Source organism: Phascolarctos cinereus, unplaced genomic scaffold (assembly GCF_003287225.1).
Source record: "Phascolarctos cinereus isolate Bilbo 61053 unplaced genomic scaffold, phaCin_HiC Scaffold_1;HRSCAF=81, whole genome shotgun sequence".
NCBI classification, from domain to species: domain Eukaryota; kingdom Metazoa; phylum Chordata; class Mammalia; order Diprotodontia; family Phascolarctidae; genus Phascolarctos; species Phascolarctos cinereus.
In genome coordinates this window covers 289,028,256-289,054,765 of record NW_027555514.1, presented here as the reverse complement: position 1 = coordinate 289,054,765, position 26,510 = coordinate 289,028,256, and the positions used below count along the sequence as shown (strand labels likewise).

Here is a 26,510-nt window from a genome sequence, read left to right as displayed (position 1 = left end):
CCTGCCATCCCCCTCTGGGGAGGGAGCGTGCCCCTCCTGGAGACCCTACCAGCTGTCAGCTCCCTTCACAAGCAGGCCCAGCTTTGTTTTGGGGTCCTAAAGTCAAAAGGAGAGAAAGTTGAGTTCATCCTGCCCAAAAAGGGCCAGGACACATCAAGCTGTGTGAGGACAGGGCCAGTGGGCTGCCACACAGCAGGCAGGAGGGAAGTTGGCTAGGAATAATGAAAACTTCCTGAAATTGACCCCAGGTGGGTCAGGCTGGAAAAACAAAACCATTTCTGGCAGGTTTAGCTAGCTCACAGATAACCACAGCAGACAGACTGCCAAGAAGGCCCTCCAGGGCCCCTCCTGGGCAGCCTCTGATGATGGCACCAGCTCCTTGGCTGTGTGGGACGGAGGGCCAGCACCAAGGCTGCCAAGGGAGGGTGCCGGCCGATTTCCACAAACAAATCATCAAGGTTGCCTTGAGGTGTGTGGCCTCATTCAAGCCTAACAGATGTATGGGGACTCCCACTCAATTCCTCCAAGGATTCCTCCATGATCCTTCCAATCCTACCTCCCCCAGGTGTCCAAGAAAAGGCTGTTGATCCATTCCAACAGAGACCCTGCTTCCCTGTCAATGTGGTCTTCTCGTTATCCTCCAAACACTCTGAGTTCACTCCTGCTCTTTGTGCCTTTACTAATACTTCCCTCCGTTTTCATCTCTGTGCCCCGGCCTCAGTCCAAATCCTCGCTGCTCTCCTGGGCAGCCTTCCCTGATGACCTCAGCCCACCTGGCCTCTCTGAGCTCTGCCAGCAGCAGCCAATGGGCTGCCCACTGCTTGTGATCACGTCCTCTTTGGAACGTTCTCAAGTTGCTTGCTGTCTGCTAGTCTTGTTTTCCTAGCTAGATTTGGAGGTTTGAGAGGACAGGGAGTTCTCACTTCACAGTAAGTCATTCACTGCCTTCACAGGGTCATTGAGTACGCAGGCTTGTGTGAGGCTAGAGCAAAAGGGACCCTAGAGGTCACCTACTTCAACTCCTCCCAATTTACAGTTGCTCCACAAGCATTTATTAAGCCCTTATTATATGTCAGGCTCTGGGGATGCACGGACAAAAGTGAGACAGACCCCTGCCCTCGAGGGTCTAACATTCTTCCACTGGAAAAAGGAACTCCAAAGAGAAAAGTACAATGACTTGGCCACAGTCACCCTTCAAACCAGTGTTGGGAGCTAGGAGCAGAGTTCGGGTCTCTCCCTCTTGACTCAGGTCCCAGAGTTCTCCCATGACACCAGACTGTCCATTTGACTTCAAAGACCTTCTTCAAACCCCCTTTGCCATTGATCTCAATGGCTGTTCAACTATGGCCCACTGGGCACCTCACTAAGGACAGGTAGCAGGCTTTTCTCGGGCTTATGGAAGTTGGGGCTGCCCTGGGGCACAAAGACTGCCATCTTGGGCTAAGGCCACTTGGTAATCCTGGGAGGTGGAGGGTTTGCCTCTCTGGGAGGTCTTTGAACAGAGGCTGAACAACCACGAATTGGGTGAGTTGTAGATGACGTTCTTGGGTGTTGGGGTTACTCTGTCACATGGCCTTAGAGGTTCCTTCCTGCTCCAGGGACTGATCACTTTTCTATTTTCTGGACAGTCATGGACCATGACTAGGGCGGCTAGGTGGCTCAGTGGATAGTGTGCTGGGCCTGGAGTCAGAAAGACTCGTCTTCATTTGTTCAAACCTTGCCTCAGAGGCTTGCTAGCTGTGTGACCCTGGGCAAGTCAATTAACCCTGCTGGCTTCATTTTCCTCATCTGTAAAATGAGCCAGAGAAGGAAATGGCCGAGCACTCCAGTGGCTTTGCCAAGAACACCCCAAACGGGATCATGGAGAGTCAGACAGAACTGAAATGCCTCAACGACATCATGGGACACTCATGTTCTCAGCCCCGACCTCCAGTCACTGTAGGTCCGAAAGCCCACGGTGGCAGCAGGTGGCTAGTCTGCTCAGGCAGGCCGCTTGCTGCCATCTGTGCTTTGGATCAAACGGTCTGGGGCACATTCCTGTAAGCGCACGGGATAGCCACCGATCTGTTGTTGGCAGAGAATCCAAGAGACCTGCGGAGGGATGTGACTGCGCTATGATCTATAGCATACGATAGGGCAGAATACCCTGCTTCCTCTACTCTTCTTGCCTTCTGGAGAAGAAAAGAAAGCTCCAGCATGGGGGCTAGTTGTCCCTGGGAAGCCTGGACGCTGCAGCCTGGCCTTGTTCGCTATTGCCGGGGCCATGTTCCAGCCCCTTCAAACCAAGCCTTAGATCCCCCACATTGAAAATGCTGTTTCTGAACCATATCAGAGTTGGCTCGTTATCAAGTGAGACAAAGCAGCAGGTGCTTGGAAATCCTTAAAGAGTCAGAGATCCATCAGAGAGAAGAAGACTTTAAGGCAGAGGAAGCCCTGCTAATATAATGCAAAGAAGGCTCTCACCTTGCTGCTTCTAGAAAGGAGGCTGTCCTTGGATTACTGATGACTCAAGTCTCTCCAAGATGGCCCTTGTAAGACAAGGACCTTAATGCCTACAGACAATTTCCACCCTCTCACACCCCTCCCTCCACATGCTGTACCCTCAGACCAATCGAATCAGCTCAGATTGCTGGAGCTTGGAGGGACCTTACCTAGCCCCTCAGTCCAACCCCCATGGCCAAGGTCACATAGTGAGTGGGTGCCAGACCTTGAACCCCAGGCTTTCCTGTGCTGTTTCCACTAGCCCTCACTGAGCACACATGTGCCTGCTGCTGCCCCCCCCCCCACAGCCTTTCAGATTTCCACGTTTTGTGGCACACTCCTCTGGGGGCTGGGCATATTGCCCAAAGCTATGCTTAATCGCTGTTCACTGTGCTGACTCAGTAAGACTCCAACAGAAAGAGTTGTGACTTGGAGTGTTTCTGAGGCTCCTCCCCCCCTTATCAAAGTGGTCATTTTCACCTTCATTAGTCCCATCTGGAAAACAGAATCCAGTCCCTCCATTGTTCCCCGGCTCTGCTGAGGTCTCTAGGGTATGTAGTGATTGGCAAGAACAGTTCGTGTTCTTCCTGGGGATCATGCCTCCCACCAGGGCTCTCTGGGTGAGTGTGGTCCAGCCCCTTCCTTTCCTGGAGCCCTGCGTAGCCTCCCTCCTAGGACTGCAGTAAGGAACATGCTCCGTAAGCTTAAAGGGCTAGGCAGACATAAGCTGCTCTGGCTCCAGAGCCCCCAGGGACCCTGGTGAGCCCTTTATCGGTCCCCATGGCACTCCGATGGTCATAAAACACACCAGACTGCATGTCCCAGCATCCCAAACTGCTGTTAGGGGAGGCTTGTGGGCTAGGACCTCCTACAAGAACACATCTGTTCTTCTTCTACTGCTCTCTTTAATGGTACACTAATTGCTTTTCTTAGCTGTTCTAACTGCCACGATCACAACACGATGGACAAGTCCAGGGGGAACAGTGGAAAATGACTCAGAAAGCCCACCTGTCGTTCTCCCATTCTCAAGCACAGCCTTACTCATCTATCTCAGTGGCATCCTGCAGAGAGCCCCCAGTCAGGTGCAAACCCAACCCCCTGCTCCAGACCCCTCCTCACGCCTGGTGCCTACATTCAGCACAAGACCCTGAATTTAGAAAGGGCTTCAGAAATGCGGCTCGCAAACACCGGCTCCAAGGAATTCGAGCCTCACCCTTCAAGCAAATGTCATCCCAGGAACAAGAGGTTCAGAGGCATCAAGGCAGGGAAGCCCGCTCAGCGGGACCCGACACTCAGACCAGAAGATCCCAGGAGAGGTCTGAGCAAAAGCCCCAGCCCCCCAGAAGTCTGCAGAGTGACGCAAACAGGAGCCAATTCTCCTTTCCCTTTATTGTAAAAGGAAAGATATAAGCTCAGTGTCCACTCCTCGTTGTCCTAGCAATCCTGGCAGCCCAGCACCCGGTTACTAGGCTTCCTCAGTCGGCACCCTCAGCAGGCAGACGCCCGCCAGTATTTCTGCAGCCAGCATTCACGGGGACTCCAGAAAGCCTAGCCTGTCACTGAAAGGTTGTTGGGGGTTCTCCCATTTCCCCAGTGAGGACAGTACAAATGAGGTCTTTGAGCCCTTCCTCAGCCTCCTGCCAGCCCTCAATCAGGGAAACCAAGACAATCTTGCAGACATTTACTTACAGGGTCTGGGGAAGAAGAAGAAGATAAGAGCTTACCTCTGAACAGGCAAAACCACATTCTGCAATCTGGGAGATAGCCTGTCCCTCACGGGCCCCCCAGACCAGGGTTAGAAAAATGATGGCATTTCCTGAAAGCATCTCTGGGGTTGTGGGGAGCCCAGGAGAGTCTCCTGGAGGCTAGCCTCTGTACTTCCTCGAGGAGACACTGTTGCTCCTGCCCCACTATAAATAGGGCAGATTGCACATTTGACACTTCGTGGGGGCGGGGAAGAGGATGTGTGCTGATTTGTTAAAGTTCTTTTAGGATTCTCCCAGGGGAGGGAGTTGGGGAGCATTTAGTAACTGGGTTTTCATCGATTCACAGAAGGCTAGAACTGCAGAGAACTTCTAGTCCAATGACCCCATTTTGGAGAAGGAGTTTACCTGAGGTCACACAGTGAGGATCAGATCAGATAACACATGGAAAGTGGCTTTAGAAACCATATAGTACCATAAGAATTGGAGGTATAGTGATACTCAACAGCTCTTCAGTGTTGAAATGAACTGGGGAAACTCTGCTGCCTGGACTGGGCGATTTCTCAAACACCCTTCCAGGTCCAGGGCTCTACAACTACCATCTGTATTTTGCTCAGTCATTTCAGTTGTGTCCAACCTTTTGTGACCCCATTAGGGGTTTTCTTGGCAAAGGTACCAGAGTGGTTTGCCGATTCCTTCTCCAGCTCACTTTACAGATGAGGAAACTGAGGCAAACAGGGTGAAGTGACCTGCCCAGGGTCACATAGCTACTAAGTGTCTGGGATCAGATTTGAACTCAGAGTATTCCTGATTTCAAGCCTGGAGCTCTATGTGCTATGGCGCCCTCTAGCTGCCTCAACCACCTGTAGTTACAATTCCCTAATCTCTAGATCTCCGACCCAGTTTTCATATATCACTGTCTGATCGTGTCACTTCCCTGCTCACGTAACGTCAGTGGTTCCCTCTTGTCTATGGGATGAAATTGTCCCACCTTTGTACAAGCTGCAGCTCAAGGCTGCAACAGCCTTTCTCTTCGCTAATCTTCTCCTTCAAGGTTTAACCCAGGTGACACCTCCTCCTTTACGTGGCCTTTCCTGAAGACGACACCCTCCCCTCCAACCTGGGTCCTTCCTACCTCCTGACTTCCTAATGCTTTGTTCCTCCTTTGGGATGGCAAGCTCTGTGTCCCTACCCCTGAGCAGTGTTTTCAAAGCTATCTGGCTCTCTTTGCCTCAGCAGGCACAATTCATTCACATCTCCAGCCTGGGCAATTTTGGTCTGTCGTTCCCTGTCTTCTCCATAAAACACCCACCCCATGGGTTGGAGGTGCTTAGCAAAGTCTTGCTGGATGGCTGAATAGACCCCAAATCCTTTTGGAGGGCCAGCCACAGTGCTCATATGTTCTGGGGATCAGCAGAGAGAAATTCCCTATAGATCACATAAATGTCAGCCCATCTTGCCCCATAGTCTAATCTGTGGTAACGGTGCCAAGGGACGCCTCAGCGTCATCCCTTTTTAAAAGGTCAGAGGGGCAGCCACCCGCATACCCCTTACTTCTCTCTAAAAGCCTGCTACAGATGGGCCAAGGGGGAAGTAATTGAAGCTGGTTTCTGGTCTCCACTTTCTTCTCCTCACACTCCAGGACCTCCCCTACCCGGGGGAGGAAGTGGGGCTGAGATCCAAGCCAAGCCAAATCTTTCAAAGCTGACTGATGGGGCAAGTTGAAACAGAATGGAAGTGTGGCATTGAATTTGCATAATTAATTCCTGGGGGAATTCCTCTCTGGAGAGGCCAACCACAATCCTTCATCCCCCTGAAGAAGCTTGAGACTCAGGAAGCCTTCAGTTCTGGGAAGGGGGAAAAGGAGATAATCCATACACACCCACAGGCAAGTAATGCAGCTTGGCAGCGAATGGACTGAAGTCAGGATGTAAGACAAACACTAAGTGGAACGTGGTGGACCGTGTTACCTCTGAGCCCTGAGTCAGACAAAGACTAGGGCTTGCCATGTGAGCGAGAGGATAGATTCCTCGAGGAAGGTGGCCTGGAGAATAGCTGCAAGCCCCATCCCCACAGGCTCAGTGGGCAACAGCGGAGTTAACTGGCCATTCGGCCACTGCTGGCTGGCCACACACTAAATAACACCTCAGCTGGCCAGCGACAGGAGACCCAGACATGAGGGCGGGACCTTCCTCAGCCCCAACACTGAGCAAGGCGCCAGGTGAGCCTCTTTCTCCCCTGGCACAAAAGGGGACACCCCCAACGGCTGAGCACTACCCTGAGTGACTAAAGGGGCAGAGAGTGGAGGGCACAGCACTTCCTTCTTCGGCTGGTATCTGGCTCAGTACCCAGGTATGGTTAGGGCTCCGTGTGAGAGCTTTCATTAATGATTTGAGGACCTCATTAGCAACTAACTGCCCTGTTCTTCTGCCTGGGACAGCCAGGGTTTCCATAACCCTAGCTTCTATCAGGATCCCGGGGTCCTGCTTCTGGATTCTCCTACAGCTTAGCTTGCCTCAGATGCTGGGAGGATGTATACTTGGGGTTTCTGCTTTCAAAGCCATGCTTTAACAACAGTGTCTACCTCTATGGAGTTTCCTAGGGCCTTCCTCACAGTGGTCCTGCCAGCTAGAGAGTGCCAGGCTCTCCACACTCTTCCTGACCAGATTATCTGGGTCACTCACTCTCAGGTGCTCTTCCAGATCACAGAAACCCTTTTCTCTTTCTCTTGAGGCCTTATACTTAGCTTAGTACAAGGCAGGGGGGTCACAGTGTAGTAAGGATAGACAGGATGCAGCCAGATCTTCCCCCCCCCCCCGCCCATCTCTGTCAGAACAGCCTGACAGGGTCAGTCACTGCAATGGCAGAATCCAAGGAAGCAATATGAATTCAATCATGGCCACTCTACAAAGAGCCGGGTGTTCCCCAGACTCGCTGGGGTCTGCCAATGGTCTCCTTTGCTGCAGTCAGTCCTGGGTCCTCCACCCGGAAGCCCCCCAGTGCAGGGTCAGAAGTCAGTCATGAGGAACTCCAAGCCAGATGTTACTTTCACTCTACTTGGCCAGGATGTAAATAAATTCTGAATTCGGCAACCTCGTAACTAAGTGCTTTCATTTTTATTCTACAAAGGAGAGAAAGGGGTAGGGAAGAAAGTTGTATCCAACTATGACTGGCTCAAGAGTGTCCTCTCCTAGACCGCCAACCTGGTGCTGCCTCTGTTCAAATCCAGTTAGATGTCAGCTTTGCCCCTTTTGGATGACAGCCTCAATCATTCAGAGTAACTTGAGTGTGAACCCATAGGACCAGAGATTTAAAGATGGTTGCGACCTTGGAGGTTGGCACAGAAAGGTTAAATACCAGTCTGGGATGTGAATTCAGGTCTTCCTGGCTTCAAAGCCCTACGTGTTCTTCCTGGGGAAGCAGTCTCTTCATGCTGTCTGTCCAGTCATTGTCATGCATAGCCCTAAGGAATGAGATCTGAGGTGGGAAAACCCCAACCCTGACAGCTCAATTTTCAAAAGTGAGGAAATCAAACAGACTCCTGATCTCCCTAGTCTCTGCTGCCCTCCAGACTTTGGAACATGAGGGCCAGGGCAACATAAGCAGGAGAAAATCACAGACAGTCCCAGAACAGGGAGGGCCAGAGCTGGAAGGGGTCCTATCGGCCAACAGCTGACCTTGATAGAGAAACCTTAAAGAGGTCTGTAAAGTGCTGTACAGATGCTAAGTCATTAGATCCTCACAACAGCCCTGTCTGGTGGGTAGTATTATCATCCCCATTTTAGAGATGGAGAAACCGAGGCTGAGTGGCAAAATGACTTCCCCAGGTATCTGAGGCAAGATTCAAATGCAAGTCTTCTCACCCCTAAACCCAGCCCTCTCAGCTGTACCACTGAGCTGTCCAATGAGCAGCAGCAAAGGAGCAAATGTCCCCAAACCAGCTGGGAAGGGGGACACTCTGAGGAGAAGACAGTTACTCAGAGATTGAGTCTAGGCCCCAGGAAAGTTTGGTTGGTGGCAATGCTATGCCTCCCCCAAGGCCATTTTTCTAGCATTTGGCTGGAAAGTGAGTTGCAGCTCATTACAACCCGCCCTCACCCCTACTCCTGCAAGATGAACCTGCCGAGAATATCTCCTGATGCCAGCGTCCTTGCTAATCCCTTCTTATCCTGCTTTCTGAGTAACACTCCCCTGTTCACCACTTCCCACCATCTGTACATCCGCCTGCCTGACAACTGGAAAAACCCTGCTATGATGGCTTTTAGAAGCTGGCCTGGTCCCTAAGTCTCTATCTCCATCCCCTTCCCACCCCATCCTCATTTCCAAAGCAAACATTCGAATCTAAAAAGACCCAAGACCACAAAACATTGTGATGTGAATGGGGTTTGAGAGACCTAGGTGGGTGTTGAGGGAATGGCTTTTGTGGTCCCTTCCGGGTTCCCCGTGATTCTAGAATGAGGCTAGGGGCAGAGTTAATCCATTCCAACACCTACAACATTCCCCACTGGGATCATGCCAGTAGGATCCAGGGGAGGCAGAAAGGTGGTGTATTAAAGCCCACGACCTGTTGGAGGAAATCCTGTTGGGACCAGACTGCCACTTCCGGGCTGGCTCCTTGGCACGGGCTTAGCAGGGTTGCAAACACTGGACTTGTTTTGTGGCATTCCAGCCAAGTCCAGTCTTCTCCCAAAGCCGTCCGTTCTGGAGCTCAGGGACAGAAATGCATGGGATGCTTTTGTTACCCCACCCCGTCTGTAAAAAGTACTACTGTGAAAAACGTGTCCTTCCCCTGGAATATCTTGGAAAAACTCCACACACAAGGTTGGGCATTTATATGAATGGATTATTTTTTGCTTGTTTGTTTAAAAAAAAAACACAATAAATCAGACTGTCTCAGAATCCATTTAGGTTGCTATATATCTTCTGGGGAAAATGGGTGTTTCAGAAGTTCCACAGGCTGCCCACCATTCTTTTGGATGGGCTGTTCTGCCCATTTAGAGGGACATAAGCGTTTCCTTGTAAGATTGTGGCACGGAAGGAGCTACAACGCTTGCAGGTCTTTTCCATCTGGAACGTTCCTTTGCAAATGAGGCAGGGGGCTGGGACGCTGCTTGGCAAATCTGTAAAGAGGAAGACAGAAACTGGCTTGCAAAGCAGTGCAGGGGACCAAGGGCAGCCTCAGGCTTGTCCAGACCTGATGCCCCAAAGCTGGGCTCTCTTTACAACAAACATGAAGCAGGCACTCACCATGTGTAGGGCTTTGTCCTGGAAGATTAAACATGAAAAATGGAGCTCCTGCCCTCAAAGAGCTTACAATCTAAAAGGAGAGATAGGGCACAGGCATATGTAAGGGTGGGGCATTGAATGAAGAGCTCAAATAAATCATCCCACCCAGTGAAACAAGGAACAAGTCACACCCTAATCTGGTGAAAACGCCTGTCTCCATCCCAGGTTTTAGACCAGATGGGGAAAAGTCCTGGGAGCTAGAGAGATGCTGCTCAGGAATCATGCATGTTCAGGGGGCTGAGGCCTCATCTATAAAATATCAAACTGGTTTAGCTTCTGGATTATCTATGAGATTATAGCAAGCCATGGTGGAGACTTTCTGGCAAAATCCCTCCTGAATGGTTTGGGCGGGGCGGGGGGGGGTTCTAGACTACTTCCCATCCCCCCATCAGTATCCTAGCAGTACTCCCAGATCAGCTGATGGCAGTGCCATTGGGAGCCGACAACTGGATGCAGATCAGCATTTCTACAAGGGGCCCAGCAGAGACCTCCTTGAGCCCCCCACAAAGGGGAGAAATGGACATCCAGCACACAGGAACTCTGAGTTACCCCCCACAACCCACACCATTGCCATATGTAACCTTCAAAGCTCGAGCCCGCTTTCCCCAGGAGATGGTGTCACAGGTTTTGGTTGGTCTGTTGGGAGGCCATATTTTGTACCAACTATACCATCTTAGTAAATACACTCTTCCTAAAAGCTAATTAATTAAGTCTAACCAACTAAATTATTGCCACATACTCATATGTCATAGCACTACAAAAAATGACCCAGCCTCTCAAGGCTACTCCTAGAACCTCATGTTCTAGGGTGCTGTGTTCATTAGGGTTCACCTAGTTGTGTTTTAGACTCTGTTTGTTAAGGCCAGTAGGAGTTGGGATAATTGAAGCCCAGTTTGATCTAGAAAATAAGGCACAGGACTTGGAGTCAGAAAGGTCTGAGTTCAAATCCCACTCCAGATACTTACTGACTTGCTGTGTGACTCTGGACACAAAGGGTTGGACTCTAAGGTCTATGATGCTAAGACCTTTGGGGTGAATTCATTTTTCTGGAGACAAGGAAGCAGGAGGGTTACTCTCTAGGATGCCCTCCCATGGCTTTCCTTCTTGGATCTATCCCCCATATGGAAAGGGCACTTCCTTCCTTCCTTCCTTCCTTCCTTCCTTCCTTCCTTCCTTCCTTCCTCCTTCCCTCCCTTCCTTCTCTATTTCCTCCCTTCTCTCCTTCCCCCTTCCTCCCTCCCTTCCTCCCTCCATTCCTTCCTCCCTTCCTTCCTCCCTCCTTCTTTCCTCCCTTCCCTCCCTCCTGCCTTCTTTCCCTCCTTCCTCCCTCCCTCCCTCTCTCCCTCCCTCCCTCCCTCCCTTCCTTCCTTCCTCCCTTCCTTCTCTATTTCCTCCCTTCTCTCCTTCCCCCTTTCCTCCCTCCCTTCCTCCCTCCATTCCTTCCTCCCTTCCTTCCTCCCTCCTTCTTTCCTCCCTTCCCTCCCTCCTGCCTTCTTTCCCTCCTTCCTCCCTCCCTCCCTCCCTTCCTTCCCTCCTTCCTCCCTTCCCTCCTTCCTTCCTTCCTTCTTCTGGCCTCTTCTTCCACAACTGCTAAGGAGACTCCTAGCCAAGGTCAGAGCTTCTAGGACCTCAGGTGAGGAGGCTGCTACATCTTGGGGGGAAGAGGAATTAGGGGGCAGTGGACTCTGCTTTGAGGAATTCCTCATGAATAAAATAGGGCTTCACCCAGTCAACATTTGAACACAAAGCCACGTAATAATCACATTTATCACTGGGCATGAGAGCACTCCATCGTATTCCTCTCGGCAGAAACCACTCTTCCAATGTAGATATTCTAACTTAAATCCATTCCCCAATTCCCACTGCACGGTCTCTTGTTGAGTGCCTACAACGTCTCCTGACAGGCACCGTTCTAGGTGTGAAGGAACAAAGAGAAACAATGGAAAGAAATCCTCCTTCCTCCAAGTGTGTGACGGGAAAATGTGTGAGTCTTTTTACACAGGAAAGCAAGGCAGTTGTGGGCTGGGGGCAGAATCTGAACTGGTCCTGGGAGAGCTGCAGGACCCCCCCAGAGGACCCGGCTCCAGGAAGCCTTAGGGTCGTTGGTTACAAAAGAGACAGTGACTGTCTTGACGCTGTTGGAAAAGAGAGACAGCAGCCAACCTTGGGGTTTCCCCTTCTCCCCAGGTCTGAAGATGGGAAGCCCAGGGGCAGGGAGGCAGGGAGGGATGGCCAGACGGATGGAGGGAGAGTGTGGGAAGCTCACTTTGTACACCCTGGTCTACAGGGGCTGCTTGTGAGTCAACATCACCCCCTTCTGGGCCAATGACTTGTGTCGGCCTCCAGGTCCACAAATTCCACTCTCCAGCTCGGGCCTCTGGTGCCTCATCTGTGAAGCAAGGATTTGCAAGTTCTCTTCTAGCTTAGACGCCTCCAAGATCAAGCTCGGTCTTTCCCGCCATCTCCTCCTTGAGCCCTTTCTCTGAATAATGTGAACAGTGGGAGATGGTCGGGGCCTCTTGGTGACATGGTGCTTTTGGAGTTGAAACTTCCTTCAGGCTACTCAATGTCTCGGTCTTCCCTCAGACAAGGGCTGAAGCAGCCAGTGGTGAAATGCAATGATCACCACTTTTACAAGGGAGTTGTCCAGCCAGTGGCAGCCACCATACCTCCTCTTTGGTGATGGTGAATTTATGTAAGGATCTTGTCCATGATCACATGCTGGGTCTAGGAAGGGCCCACAGTAGGACAGGAAGCCAGGGAAAGTGCTCTGAACCATCCTACCTCCGTAATCACTGAAGGCAAAGACGGGATTGGGGGTGGCTGATTCAGGCAGACACATTCATGGGGGCTCACCTAGCGGGGTTGCTGGTGTCCTGCAGGGGGACAATTTCTGGAAGGTCTGGTGATGCTCAGAACCTGCTGTTGGAAAGACCAGAGCCATATATCCCCGCATTCAGTTTCCTCAGGGCATCATCAAGCCCCTCGACATAGTCACACAAACGAAAGGGAATTAGACGTCTTGATTCATCTGGTTTCGTTCTCTCCACAGCGGCACTATCGATCGATGTGATCTTCAGTGGTTTCAGTAATCACTGACTAAATATCTATTGCCTCTAAGAGCGTGAGGCTGGTACTGGACAGACAAACTCTCTGGAATTCTAGTGGTTGCTGGACAAGCACATGAGTGCTTCTCTGAATTTTCTTACCTGAGGAATTCACATCTACCCTCTTCCCACACAATGGCCCCAAACCAGCGAGTAGATGTACAAAGAGTCCCCCATACCAATGAGGACTGAAGGGTTCGGGCCAGTCAGTCAATAAAGGGGAGAGGGGGAGGGAAGAAGCACTTACACGGCACCCACTGCATGCTAGGCACTGTGCTAATGTTTGCTTCTCAATCAGCCTGGCGGGTGAGTGTTTTTGCTTTTATTATCCCCATTTTATAGTTGGGCAAATGAAGGCAAACAGAGGTGAAGTGACTTGCACAGGGTCACCCAGTTAGTAAGTGTCAGTCCAGATTTGAACTCAAGTCTCCCTGACTTGAGTGCTCAATACACAGCATCACCCGGCTGCCTCAATAAACATTTATAAAGCACCTGTTGTGTCAGGCATTGTGCTAAGCACTGGGGGATAAAAAGAAAGGCAAAAGACGGTCCCTGCTCTCAAGCAATTCACAATCTAACAGGAAAAAACCATGACATAGAAAGATGCTGAAAAGCATTGGGGGTGGGGAAGAAAGGGTACCTAGAGGGGCATGATGAAGTCTCGCAGCTGGATGTAAAATGACGAGATGGACGCCCTGGTCCTCCTCCTTAAGTGATGGATCTAGGCAGGAGCCTCTGATAGCCACCCTCGACCCTCTCTCTCCAAACAGAGGGAGGGGAAATGCCCATGGAGAAGGCTCCATTCACTCTGTCCTCCCTTGAAAAGGTGATGTTGGCACCATGCCACTAACCCTTTGTTTAGGGGGTTTCCATCAAACGCTCCGTGGTGAAATTGATTCTTACTGTGTCTCACAGCCCCGATATTGCAGGATAAGAAAATTTTCCAGGTAAGGTCACCTTCCCTTACAAAAGCAGAACTCACCAGCTATGGTAATCCATTGGCCTGCTTTGGGGTAAATTAGGGGTACTGAGGACCCCTTTTATACTCCCTTCCTCATGAGATTATAGACAAGAAAGCTCTTTGTAAAAGGGAACAGTGTTGTGCAAAGAGAAGGCTTGGGTCAGGTGAGCAGCAGAGGCCCTCACGTCCCAGGCAGGAGAGTGTGAACAAGCCTCACGACTGAGAAGAGGCAAGTCCCAATTGTGGGCTTGTGCTCTCATCTCCTTCCCAGGCCCTATCACCTCACTGTACACATCAACCGATGGTGGTCATCAGCTCATGAGGCGCCCAGAAAAGGGTCACCATGTCCTTCCTGCCCTCAGGCATCTGGGACTCTGGGAGACTGTACAGGGCTCAGATCATCCCTTTATACCCTCCTTTTATTCAACTACAAAAAGCAGACATTTTATCCACCTGGGCAATAGGGTCTATGAAAGAATACTAGCTGGCTAGTGACTTGTCCCAGGACTCCTTCTATAAGAACCTCACTGAAAAATAGAATCCCAAGATCAGGTTACAGATACATATAATAGCGCTCGCATTTATGGAGTCTTCCAGAGTTCACACATTGATTCCACAATGCTAGCACATGGCATCAGACCTCCTGGGCTCCTTCTGGTTGTTGACCCTTCAAGCTCAGGCTTCCCTCCCCGTAGGCTGAGGACCATGAAATTCACTAATGGAGATGCTGAGGCTGCTCTGGCTTCTCAGCCCCAGACCCACTCCTTGTGGTCCGGCCCTTTCCTTCAATGACACCAGTTTGTCTTGCTGGTGTAGCTTCCTTTTCCTAGTCTGCTGGGCTTCTCTTTAGACCAAAGAGACAAAAATCCAAGTGGCCATGAGGAATTTTGGTGACTCAGTTACCCACTCATGCCCTAGGGAATGTAGATTATTGTCAACAGAATGTCTAGCCTGCCCCCACCTCCACAAGATCTCTGGGCTGGAAGTCCACACCTACACCTGGATGAGCTGTACAATATCCCCTAACAAATGGCCCTCCAGACTTTGCTCAAGGCTCTCCATTGAGGGGGAACTCCCCACCTCAGGAGGCAGGCCTTTCAACATCTGTCCATCCAGCCTGTGTTGATCCCATTGCTTCTAGTTCTTGAGCCCCTCTTCTACGTGACAGCCCTTCAAAACGTAATGACGGCTTCCACGTCCCCCTCCCCAAGTACTTTCCTCCCTAGGATAAGCATCTCCTGGGTCTTCAGTCAGTCTTGACACGGCACAGACTTCACATATCCATCATCCAATTTTCCCTTCTCTAGACACTCTCCAGCTTACGTCCAAAACCGAACACCAGATGGGGTCTGATCAGCGCCGAAGACAGTGGGAACCCTGCAGACCACCCCAACCCCATTTCTCTTGAATGGGGCCTAAAGATGGCATTCCATGCCAGCACAAGTAGATTTCTTCCAGCTTGGCCCAAGGGACTTCCTCATCTTTCTTCAGGAACGGTAGAGGGAGGTCCCACCTCCAAGTAGACCAGCCTCCTGGAGGGCAGCTTACGCAGCTCCTCTTCACTGACTACAGACAACGGTGAATTCTCTCATTCCAGAATAAGCATTTATGGAGCAACACCAACTCTGTGCCAGGTTCTGGGCATCCTGAGACAAAAGGCAAGCAATTCCTGCCCTCAGGGAGCTTACATGCTAGGGATGGGGGGGCCAACATGAATATGCATGGGTATGTGCACATACCCACACAATAACCACCAGGTAATTTATCAAAGGAAAGCATTTTTGAGTGGGCTACTCTAGACTAAATCCTGTCTCACACTGAGCCAGCTGGTCTTGTATGATAATTCCGGGACACATGCCTTGTCATTCTTCTAAAAGAGAGAAAGTCAAACTCCATCTCACCAATCCCTCTCCAAGCCTGGGCTGCTCCCAGAGACACACTGGGCTGCCCAGGGAAGCACCGTGGCAAGGCCCTCCATCTTTACCAAGCGCCCACTTACCGGTGGGCCCCACTACCCTACAAGAGGCCATTTGGAGCCAAATGATGCCCAGCTCTGGAATATTTAAATGCACCCAAGACGAGAAAATAGAACCTTGGAAAATCTAAGAAAAACTCACCTATCTTACAAAAGGAAACTGAACAAGCAATCCATGAGCTCCCTAAGGGAAAATCCCCAGGACCAGACAGATTCACAAGTGAATTCTACCAAACGTTCAAGGAATGATTAGTTTTAATACTAGATAGACTATCTGCAAAACTAAGCAAAGAAGGAATCTTACCAAATTCCTTTTATGACAAGAACAAGGTACTGATACCTAAACTAGGAAGAGCAAAAAGAGAGAAAGAAAACTATAGACCAATTCCCCTCCTGAATACTGATGAAAAATTTTACATCAGATACTAACAAGAAGACGACAGCAATATATAACAAAAATCATACACGACGGCCAGGCGAGATTTACACCAGGAAAGTAGGGCTGGTTCAATCTTAGGAAAACTAGCATCTTAATTGACCACATCAGTAACAAAAACAACAAAAATCATATGATTATTTCAATAGATGCAAAAAGTTTTTGACAAAATACAACACTCATTCCTATTAAAAACACTAGAAAGCATAGGAATCAATAGAGCTTTCCTTAAAATGATAAGTAATATTTTTCTAAATCCATCAGCAAGCATTATCTGTAATGTGGATAAGCTAGAAGCCTTCCCAATAAGACCAAGGGTATTGCTGCTATAGCAATAAGAGAAGAAAAAGAAACTGAAGGAATTAGAATAGACAACAAGGAAACAGAACAATTATTCTTTGCAGATGATATGATGGTCCACTTAGAGAATCCTAGAGAATGTGAAGGGGCTCCCAAACTTGTCTTCTTGAGTTGTAATATTTTCCAGAAACACTACCTGTCAAGAATGCAGCCCCCACCACTCCCGAGTTGACCTAATTTGTAGTTTGCACCCCAAGCTGGATTCTGTGTGTGTCCTTGGAAGTCAAGACAGGTGCCAGCCAGTCTGCACTAGACTAGGAAACTGTCTGTCAGCTGAGACCCTTGTAGATAAGCAAACCCTCCTATCATCATGGTGTAGCAGTGCCCAAGGGAAAAGAAGGCAGCTTTTGCCATTGCCTCGCTCCTCCCCTTCAGGAGGGAATAGTCCTTCTCCCCTTCCCTATGTCTTGCCCTTTCCTCTGTAACTTAAATACCCAAGGCTTTTCCTGCACCACTGAATTTCTTGTACCTGCATAGGAGTTCCACATGCACGTTCATTTCTCTTGTAATAAATCCAGTTGCAATGCACGTCTCATGGACTTGTGATATTTTTTGGTTTACAAGAACTAACTTAAAAATTAGTTGAAATAATTAACCACTTCAGGAAAGTTGCAGGATATAAAATAAACCATCACCGTTTCTATACATCACCAATAAAGTCCAGCAGCAAGAGATAGAAAATGAAATTCCATTTAAAATAACCACAGACAATATAAAATACTTGGGTGTTTACCTGCCAAGACAAACCCAGGACTATATGAACACAACTGCAAAATGCTCATATGAACTGATGCAGAGTGAAGTGAGCAGAGCCAGGAGAACAGTGTCCACAGTTCACAGCAATGTTGCATGGTGATAATTGTGAATGACTTAGCTATTCTCAGCAATACGATAATCCAAAAGATTCATGAAGAAAAATGTGACCCACTACCAGATAAAGAATTAGTGCCGTCTGAGTGAAGATCAAAGCACACTAGTTTTCATTTTCTCAGGTTGTATTGTGGGGGGTTTTGGTCTGTGTCTTCTTTCACAACACGACTAGTACGGAAATATGTTTTGCATGACTGTACATGTATAACCTACATCAAATTGCTTGCCTTCTCAATAAGGGGGGAGAAGAGGGAGGGTAGGAGAAAATTTGGAACTCAAAAAAATTTTAAATGGATGTTTTAAATAGATGTTAAATTGTTCTTACATGGAATTGGGGGAAAAAAATAAATATTTTCACTTAAAACAATAAATGCACCCAGAGCAGAAGCCATAGCCACGTGCACAGAATCTTAAACAATCAGGACTCTGAGATCTTCCTCACTGACGACCAAAAATCACAATGGCAGAATAACCACCACCATTCTACGCCTTATACAAGGCTTCTGGGATACAAGAGATCGTGGGCATGATACGGCACTGGCCCATGAGCCAGGAAGGCCTGAGTTCAAATCCTGGCTCGGACATTTACTAGCTGTGGGTAAGACACGTCATCTCTCTCAGCCCCAGTCTCCTCCCCTGTGAAATGGGATCATTAACAGCACCTAGCTCATAGGATTGCTGTTAGGATCAGATCAAATAACACATATATTACATATATACATATGCATATGTATAGAGGTGTACGTCCACATATAACACACACATGCATATAACAAACGCATAAACACACATTGCGCACACACACAGGCATACATGCACATACATGTATGTAGGTATGACACACATGTATAACACATGTGCAAGTGTGGCATTCACCTTATACTTGCTACATGCAACGTGTGTGTGTGTGTGCACATGTTGATGTGTGCATATACAATATACACATACATAGATAGTACTTACCCAGCCTTAAAGGACTGTATAACTGCTAGTGACAGTGCTGCTGCTGACTGTCCCAGACCCCAGATTTTACAAAGGAGGGGAGCCGAGCCCCAGGGAGGGCAGGAATCTTGTCTAAGGTACTCACAAGAGTCTGGGACTGAACCTGGGCCTTCTCCCTCCAGATCCCAGATTCTGTCCACCACCCCAGGCTTCTTTCCCCGCAGAGTATCCAGAGCCCTCATGACCCCAAACCCTGCAGGACAGGGCAGGCTCATTGCCTAGAGCTGGCCCTGAGTTTTCCCAAAGCTCTCCTGAGCACCATGAGACCAGGGGTCAAGTTCAGGTGGGGGATGACTCTTTTAATGATGAGGAAAATGGGGCCCTGAGAGGGGCCAGTGGCCTGGCAGCTGCCCCAAGCACCTTGGGCTGTGCCCTCCAGGTGACCAGAGGGGCCCCTGGAGAGCCTGGCACTGCTCAGGTCACTGACAATGGGTGGGCTGGGGTAGGGGAGGGGATATAGCAAAGGTTACCTGAGCCTTTGGGCGGCTGGAACACTGGGTTTTCCAAGGACCGGATGCTCTGCAGCACCGAGGCAATAGAGACTGTGCTTAATATATTGGTGTCCACAAGCTTTGTCGTCTTAGTTCTGGGAAACACAGCTTTATGGGAAATATTTTCTAGGTGTTGAATCGCAAAAGAGGGAAATTCCATATTGCTGAGGGTCTTTGTGTAGACTGAGCTTATCTTGTACGTTCTCCCGGACCCTCTCTTCAAAGGCATCGGTAAGATGCAGGGCGCTCCCTTGTCTTCTCTCGCTTTCACGTCCTGCTTGGAAGACATTGTCTGCTCAGACAGCTGGTCCTGTTGAGAGCCGAAGCATTTGTTTCGCAGCATGTGCCCGGCTGGCAGGGGGCTCCCGAGGTTGATGTTGGTAATGGGAGTCATATGTCTCCTTCCTTTCTGAATGTTGAAGCCTTCCACAAAGAGGTTGGAGCCGCTGAATGGGGGCAGTTCCACGGCAGGCTGGGGAGAGACAAAAACCAGCCTGAGAAAGTATCTGCCCTGGCCAGCTCCCCTACCACGAGGGAGCCCATCTGCCAGGCGGCAGTGGCATCTCCAGCTAAGGGGGAGTCAGCCAGGGATGGCTCTCCCGACCTCCCTGTCATGGTAAGGCAGGGAGGTGCTAAGGAAGAGACAGATATCAGCCAGAATCCTGCCACAGCTCTCAAGATAAGGACGGAGCACCAAGGCTCCTCCCTGTCAGCCCCAGGGGATGGCTAGACCTTTGAAGGAAGCTGCACCTGTCCCCTGAAAGGCCATCCCGAGCTGCCTGCCTGGCTTCTCTTTCCTTCTTGCAGGCTGCCCTCCCCAGGTGCCCACATCATTGCCCAGATTTACATTGCTGTACCTTGTAGACAGGCAGAGAGAAGGCCTGCCTTCACCATGGGCTGCTCACCCAGGAGTGCACAGCCCGAGCTGCTTGGGGCAGCTGCTTTCTTTTTTTTTGTTGTTTTGTTTGGGGCGGGGGTTGGGCAATGGGGTTTGGGCAATGGGGTTTAAGCGACTTGCCAAGGGTCACACAGCTAGTAAGTGGTATGTGTCTGCGACCGGATTTGAACTCAGGTCCTCCTGAATCCAGGGCCGGTGCTCTATCCACTGCACCACCTAGCTGTCCTGGGGCAGCTGCTTTCATAAGGACAAATTAAATGCAGTAACTAATAAACCCTTCCAGCTCTGACATTCTTGGATTTCTCCTTCATCGAGTCTTTATTACACAAAGCCCTGGGGTGGGTGGGGGTGAAAATCCAAGAAGTGTCTGCCCTCTATCAGGAAATGAAGATGTGTAAACAGGCAATGGTGTTCATAAGGAGCTGGCTTTTTATATGGGGCTCGGTGGTTTGCAAGCCCTTTGCATAAATTATCTTTGCTGGATCCTCCCACCCCTAGGAGGCAAGACAGCAGTCTGTGGCAGAGCTCAGCTCCCACCCCCTTCACCTGTGTCCAGTATCCTTGGCTCTAGGTCACACACTGTTCCCCCAGGCCTAGTGAGCAAGTGCCCTCCAAACCCAGGAAGGCTCCCTGGAAGAGGCAGCTTCAAGCTGGGTTTGGAGGGCTGGATGGGAGGTGGAGACATGGGGGGCAGGAAATAGGGGGCAGGTTTAGGGAAGTGAGAAGCCCAGCACGTTCAGAGCCTCCCACACGTGAAGGGTCCTAGTGAACACCAGTATGAAGACAGTGGCCCCTGTTCCTTCTCCCAAAGCCATTCTGAACCACCTCAGTCTCAACACGAGTCCTCAGGGACCTCCGCGGGGATCTGGTCCCCTTCTGCAATGTCACCGACAAGCAGCCCCTCCCCCAGAGACCTCTGAGCTGACATCTGGCCAGTACGGAATCCACCTGGGGACCCAAGCATCCCACAGCTTACTTGTCTCCACAGGAGTTCAAAGTTGCCAATGTCACAGTTGCGGTCAGTTTTTCTGTCAACAACGACCTTGATGGTGTCCTCTTGTACTTGGGTGCAAAGCTGTGCTGTGACAGGCGTGGACGGAAACATGGTGGGGCTGGAGTTAATCTCGATGAGCCATGGCTTGAAATCTTTGCCGAGGATGAAGTCAGCACCGTAGAGCTCGAAGCTGTTTTTGCGGGCCTCCACATGGTCCTGGGCCACTTTCATGGTGTGGGTGATGGCCTTCTTCATGGACGGGTAGATGATGTTGTGCCAGACGTGGCCACGGCCCCGCTTCTGCAAGTACTCCTGGAACTTGGTGCTGGTCCACATGTTGTAGCAGGGGAGCAGAGGGCTGCGGTCCTTGGCGTTCTTGAAGTGCTTCTGGATGGAGTTGTTACAAAGATGAATGGCACTGAAAGGAACACATGAGGCAGCCATCAGTCCCATGGGGGCACCCCCACCCCGGACCCAGACCTCCAGGGCCAGCCCACCAGCCTCAGTGCTTCCCTGCTCTCTGCCCCAGGGGCAGAGAGGGCTTGGGGCCTGCCTCGGGTCTCCCCTCCACTCAGGCAGCCCTTTGATTCTGAGAAGGCCTGACCTTGGGCCACTCTTGCTTTCAAGAGCCCAAGGAGGAAACAACCATAACCCTAATGAGAGTCAAGGGGCTCTGATGAAGGATCGCTGAAATGTTGCCATCATTGCCACAGCTAATTCACAAAGACCTTCCTAAAGCAAACCCAGACCACCAGCTCCACCCTGGGACTGACCTTCAGCCACTCTGCCTCAGGTCACAGGCAGGCATGGACGGACCTACTCCCTCCCACCGAGGCCTTCCCCTGTGGCCTCCTCTGCCAGGTCTATGGAGCTACTCTCCAGAGTACTGGCAGCAGGAAGGGTCAGGCAGGAAGCTAGCTTTCAGGTGGTTGACTGGGAGAAGCAAAAACAAGGTTTACCTCTTCAGTCCAGGAGAGTCCAGGGGCTTGGCCTCCTTGAGACCACTAAATTAGGTTCCCAAATCTCAGCCCCGTCCCACCCCCCTCACCCCCGTCAAAGTTCCCCAGAGGAAAGAGTGAGAGGTGGGGCTAGGGGCCCTCACCAAGGAGAAGGCACTCACCTGCCTCACGTTGGCAACCTTAAAAGCTGATGCTCGGGGTGTGGGGGGGAGGATTGGCCACAGCTCAGTCATTTCTGACCAAAACACCTCACTCTCTCCCTGTGCAGATCCCAGGGTACTGTCTGCAAAGCTCACAGCTCTCCTCAGGGAGACTAACTTTTAAAAATTGACTGGCCAACCACTGACCAGTGTCTACTCTATGACGCTCATGTGAAAATTCTTCTCCCCAGATATCTACTGCAGCACACCCCACCCACCCTGCCCCAACACACACACACACACACACACACACACACACACACACACACACACACACACACTTTTTAGTACTCAAATTTGTGAGATGACTCCAAAGAAGGGGATACAGAACAACTCTATTCAGTTCAAAGATGAAAGTCTGAGAGCAAGTTTCTGTCAGTAAGACAGGACACTTATGACTAACAGAGGATACCAAAATCTCCACCTTCCATCACTGGAAATGGATTTCATGTAAGGATCTGACATTCACAATAAAACGAGCTTTTAAAAATGCATATGATAAGGGTTCAGACCAGCTTCTGATCTAAATAAGATAAAGTATACAGATCCTAATTGTGAGTCCAAAGCCAGGCAGCAGAAAAGGCACACAGAGGCTGTGCAGGCATTTACTGAATGTGTGAGTGTGTTCAAGTATTTACTCAGTGCCTACTAGGATCAGGGAAGGCGTTTCTTAAAAAGCTGCTCTCTGCCCTGAGGAAGCTGGGTCTCCTGGGGTAGGGCCAGCAGGGTGAGGACCTGGGTGCACAGGAGCAGAGTTTGAGGTAGAGTGGGTGTGTAAAAGGAGCTCCAGGCAAAGAACGAAGGGAAAACCCAAGGTGAGAAAACTTTCCTCTGGGGAGATTAGGGAAGGCTTAGTAAATCTGATGGAAGAAGATTCTGGAAATTGGAGATGAGGAAGGTGGAACTCCTGGACCACGGGGGGGGAGGGGAGGGGGACAGGCAGTTGGAGAAGGGAGAGCCCAGATAGAGAGGGGAGATAGCTCGGAAGCAGGATGGTACAGTGGAGAGAGAGGTGGCTCTGGGAGTCACAGGACCCGGATTCAAATCTGGCCTCTGATGCTAACTACATATATGACTTTAAGCCTCTATTTCTGTCCATATAAAGTGAGGGGGCTGGGCTAGGTGAGCTCTGTGGAGCATAGAGGGAAGGAAAAGGGCTGGAGACAGACTATGGGGGGCTCCAAAGGGGCATGAATGGCGACCTAGGTACCTAAAGTTGAGCCTGAGAGTCTATTAGCCCCCAAAGTACAGATGGGCCACCAGCTTGGACCCCTCACCCTGGAATAGCCCTTCCTGAGGGTGCTACTTGGGACGAGGCCGAGGCGGCCATGGGTGAGAAGAGCAGGCCATCATCAGAGGCGTTCCATCTACATACATATATTACATGTGTGTGCACATATGTGTAAAGCCCATCTAAAGTGGAGAGGAAGGTCGAGGCTGCTGGTCAAGGAAGCAGGAGGCCTTGGTTCCTATCCTGGATCTCACCCTTACTCGCCTAAGACACCAGACCCTGAATCTGTCCTCTTGTTTATAAAATAAATGATCTGAAAGGTCCCTTCCTATTCAAAACCTCAACACACTCACACACACACACAGAGATGCGCACACTCCTGTGGGGAAGGCAGGAAAGATGTGCCAGAGCCCAGGGTGGTCCCTGATGGGGCTAGTGTTCCTCTGACTTCCGTCTCTATCCACCAGTCCACAAACCCCCACGTGCTTTACGGGGCAGGAGGCACACGTGAGGCCTGGCCAGTTGTGGACAGGCTCCCGGGCCAAGGAGGCGAGAGATGCCAGAGAGGGGGACTGAGGCCTCTGCCATAGCACCCTCACTTCCCTGCCAAGCCCAGGGCACTGCTCGTGTGCCAGGAGCTCCCTGGTGGTTAATCTTGTCCCTGAGGCAGATGCTGGGACCACCCGAGGCTTGGAGCAGAGAGGGCACACCAAAGGGAAAGGCAGCTCTCACTACGTTCACGTTTTGAAAGCATTGCCACAGAATCCCCAGGATGTCCCACTGACACTGACTCATTAGTTCTCAAACCCGTGGCCTGGCCAGTGAGTGACTCACCACTAAGGCTTGCTACTGGCCCTCCCACAAGAGGAGAACCCTCAGCTGACGCCTCCTGCTTGCCTGCTGAAACAATCCATCAATAGCTGTCAGAAATGTAAGGACACGCACGTCAGCAAACAATGTAAGCGAAGTGGAGAGTCAGAGGTGACGTCCTTTCAGGGAGCGGCTTCCATCTCAGAGGCACCACGGCCTTCCATCTGGGGCACTTACCTGTCCAAACTGTCTAAGGAGAACCGCTGAGTTGAGAATCTCAGGTAACTTTCTTTGTAGAACCAAATGGTCAGGGGGTTCCAATCCGTGACAAGGAACCACTGTCTGATATCAAACTTGGTGTCATAAATCAGCAGGGGCGTCTCAATGTACTTTTGGACCACCCATTTGTTATCCTTGGAAGGAATGTTATCCGATGTCACGAGCTTCATAATTTCTTCCACTCTGTCCATACACACGATGTCTGAAAGGAAATGATGTCTCACTAAGGTCAGACACCCATGGCGGCCAGGGCTGACAGAACCCCAGCTGCCATACTCTCCTCCTTAGGAAAGCCGGGCAAGGTGGTATCCCTTCTCACTCAGCCATAAGCAAGATTCCCAGTGGTGGAAACACAAGATGCCCAATGAGGCAGAGAGGGGCATTCATTACCATCCCCCAACCCATGGCAGTGCACCCGCCAAGCGCGAAGACCCAGGCAGGGAGAAGGATTCTCCTCCTGTTTCAGTGGCTGAGGGGGAAGAAACTTTAACATCTCTCTCCTATTTTTCTATCTCCTTCCATCATCATCCCCTCTTTCCCATGGATCTATAACCTCTTCCTTGCCAACTGCTTTCTCCTTCTTTGCTTCCAACCTGCTCAGTCCTCCCTGCCTTTCACACTTTGGTTCCATCCTTTTCCTGGCCTTCGCTGACAAGCTTCTTCAAAATGCCATCCCAGCCCTCACTCCCCACACTCTCCTGAAGCCCCCACCAGTCTGCTTTTCAGTGGACTGCTCTGTCCAAGGTTGCTGGGGACTTCCTAACCCCTAGTTCCAATGAGCTTGGCTTGGGTTGTTGTTGTGGTTTTTTCTGTTGTTGTCGTTGTCTTCCTCTGGTCCTAATTAATCTCTGAATGCAGTTAATTGGTCCCTTCTGCAGGAAGCTGCCAGCTGCCACTTTCATGGCTCCTCCTTCTACCCCTGACCTTTGCTAGGGAGGCTCCCAGGGCACTGTCCTGGGCCCTCTTCTCTTCACTCTCTCCCTTGGCGATCTCATTCACTCCCACACCTTTAACCAACCCACCGACCAAGTGTTTATCAAGCGTCTACTGTGAGCATCCAAGCACGAAGAACAAACAATCGTCCCGGCACGGAGCTGACACCTTACAGCCCTCTGCTCCGGACCTGATTTCGCCCTGGGTGTCTTGCCTTCCCCACAGACTCCACATGTCCGCAATAGAGTTCAGCATCTTTCCCGTCAATCTGCTCCTCCACCATAGCACCATTTGCTTTCCAGCGGCTCTTGAGAGCCTGGCCAGTGACCACCAAGCAGGCACCTCGGCCCTGTCTTTCCAGCCACGCCAGCTTGCTGTTCATTCTTTTCCTATTACTGCCCCAGCATTCCCCGGAGGAGTGAATACCTCTATACTTTGGCCAGGCAGCTCTTGGTGCCACCTCCTCTAGGAAGCCTGCTCTGATTCCTTCTGTCTTGGAAGGACCTTCTGCCCCCAACCTCAGACCATGCTTTGTTCTCCTACCTCCCTTACTGCGTAATATTGTTATATAATATTTATTACGTACTATCCCTTATCGCATGTTGTATCTGGGTTTGTGGTTTTATCTCTTGAGGGTGCAAGAAGCAAATTTTATTTATGTCTTGTACCTCCCCCACAGAACAAGTTTTAAAAAATATTTGTTGCCATCTGTAGACCCGAACCCCACCTTCACTGACCATGCCATCTCTGTGAGGTTACCCACGGAGCATGCCCAGGGAAGGCTGGGCAGGAGTAGCTGGGTAGTGAATCACTTCTGATGGAGACAGTGTCATATATACGCAGAGGTGGTTTTCTATGACAGCCAGGGGGGGCGATGGCAGTCCCAGGAGTTTGGAAGACCAGAGTTCAAATCCTGCCTCAGACTCACTAGCTGAGTGGCCCTGGGGCAAGTCACTTAACCTCTATCTTGTTTCCTCATCTGTAAAATGGGGCTAATAACAGTGGTGGCCTTCCAGGGGTGTTGGGAGGATCAAATGAAGATCGCACCTGTATAAATGATAGAGTCTGAGGGTTAGGTTCTGATTCAGACCCCAGCAGAGTGAGGATGATTACGTGCGCCACTGAGAGGCTCTGCTGGTTCTCTCCAGGGCATAGTGCAGAGCCTGACACGCAGCAGGTGCTTAATAAAGCTCCAGTGAGTGATTGAGCCAGCAGAGTGAGGATGATTACGTGCGCCACTGAGAGGCTCTGCTGGTTCTCTCCAGGGCATAGTGCAGAGCCTGACACGCAGCAGGTGCTTAATAAAGCTCCAGTGAGTGATTGAGCCTCAGATTCTGAGGGAACTCTTTGCAACGGCTACATTTGTGTGGGTGTGTTGTTAAGCATCTGAATGGGCCTGGCCATCTCAGTGAAACCCACTCAAGGGTCTGTAACTGTGCTGGGATGGAAAGAATCCCAGACCTGGCAGTCAGAAGACACAAATTTGGTTCCCCTCTCTTCCATCAACCTGCTGAGACACGTTGGGCAGTGTCCC

At 50.5% G+C, this 26,510-nt stretch overlaps 2 protein-coding genes across 25 annotated transcripts in view; both read right to left on the bottom strand.

Moving 5' to 3' along the window:
* Positions 1 to 4,393, bottom strand: part of IL17REL (interleukin 17 receptor E like) — a 57,186-nt gene extending 52,793 nt beyond the window's left edge. For 4 of the 17 annotated variants that reach the window (XM_078148035.1, XM_078148014.1, XM_078148016.1 and 1 more), the window contains exon 1: positions 4,206 to 4,393. In XM_078148035.1, the coding sequence (XP_078004161.1) occupies positions 4,206 to 4,307 (102 nt within the window). In that variant the 5' untranslated portion in view covers positions 4,308 to 4,393. The remainder of the gene's footprint in view (positions 1 to 4,205) is intronic. The other 13 variants (XM_078148038.1, XM_078148031.1, XM_078148046.1 and 10 more) reach the window with 5 other exon arrangements.
* Positions 4,394 to 9,006: 4,613 nt separating this feature from the next.
* TTLL8 (tubulin tyrosine ligase like 8) overlaps positions 9,007 to 26,510 on the bottom strand; it is a 73,942-nt gene continuing 56,438 nt past the window's right edge. For 6 of the 8 annotated variants that reach the window (XM_020982906.2, XM_020982910.2, XM_020982911.2 and 3 more), the window contains 4 exons: positions 24,002 to 24,245; positions 20,547 to 20,982; positions 18,652 to 19,144; positions 9,007 to 9,304 (listed from right to left, as the gene is read on the bottom strand). In XM_020982906.2, the coding sequence (XP_020838565.1) occupies positions 9,126 to 9,304; positions 18,652 to 19,144; positions 20,547 to 20,982; positions 24,002 to 24,245 (1,352 nt within the window). In that variant the 3' untranslated portion in view covers positions 9,007 to 9,125. Of the gene's footprint in view, positions 9,305 to 9,431; positions 9,502 to 10,435; positions 10,517 to 18,651; positions 19,145 to 20,546; positions 20,983 to 24,001; positions 24,246 to 26,510 lie in introns of those variants that run through there. The other 2 variants (XM_078147990.1, XR_013483691.1) reach the window with 2 other exon arrangements.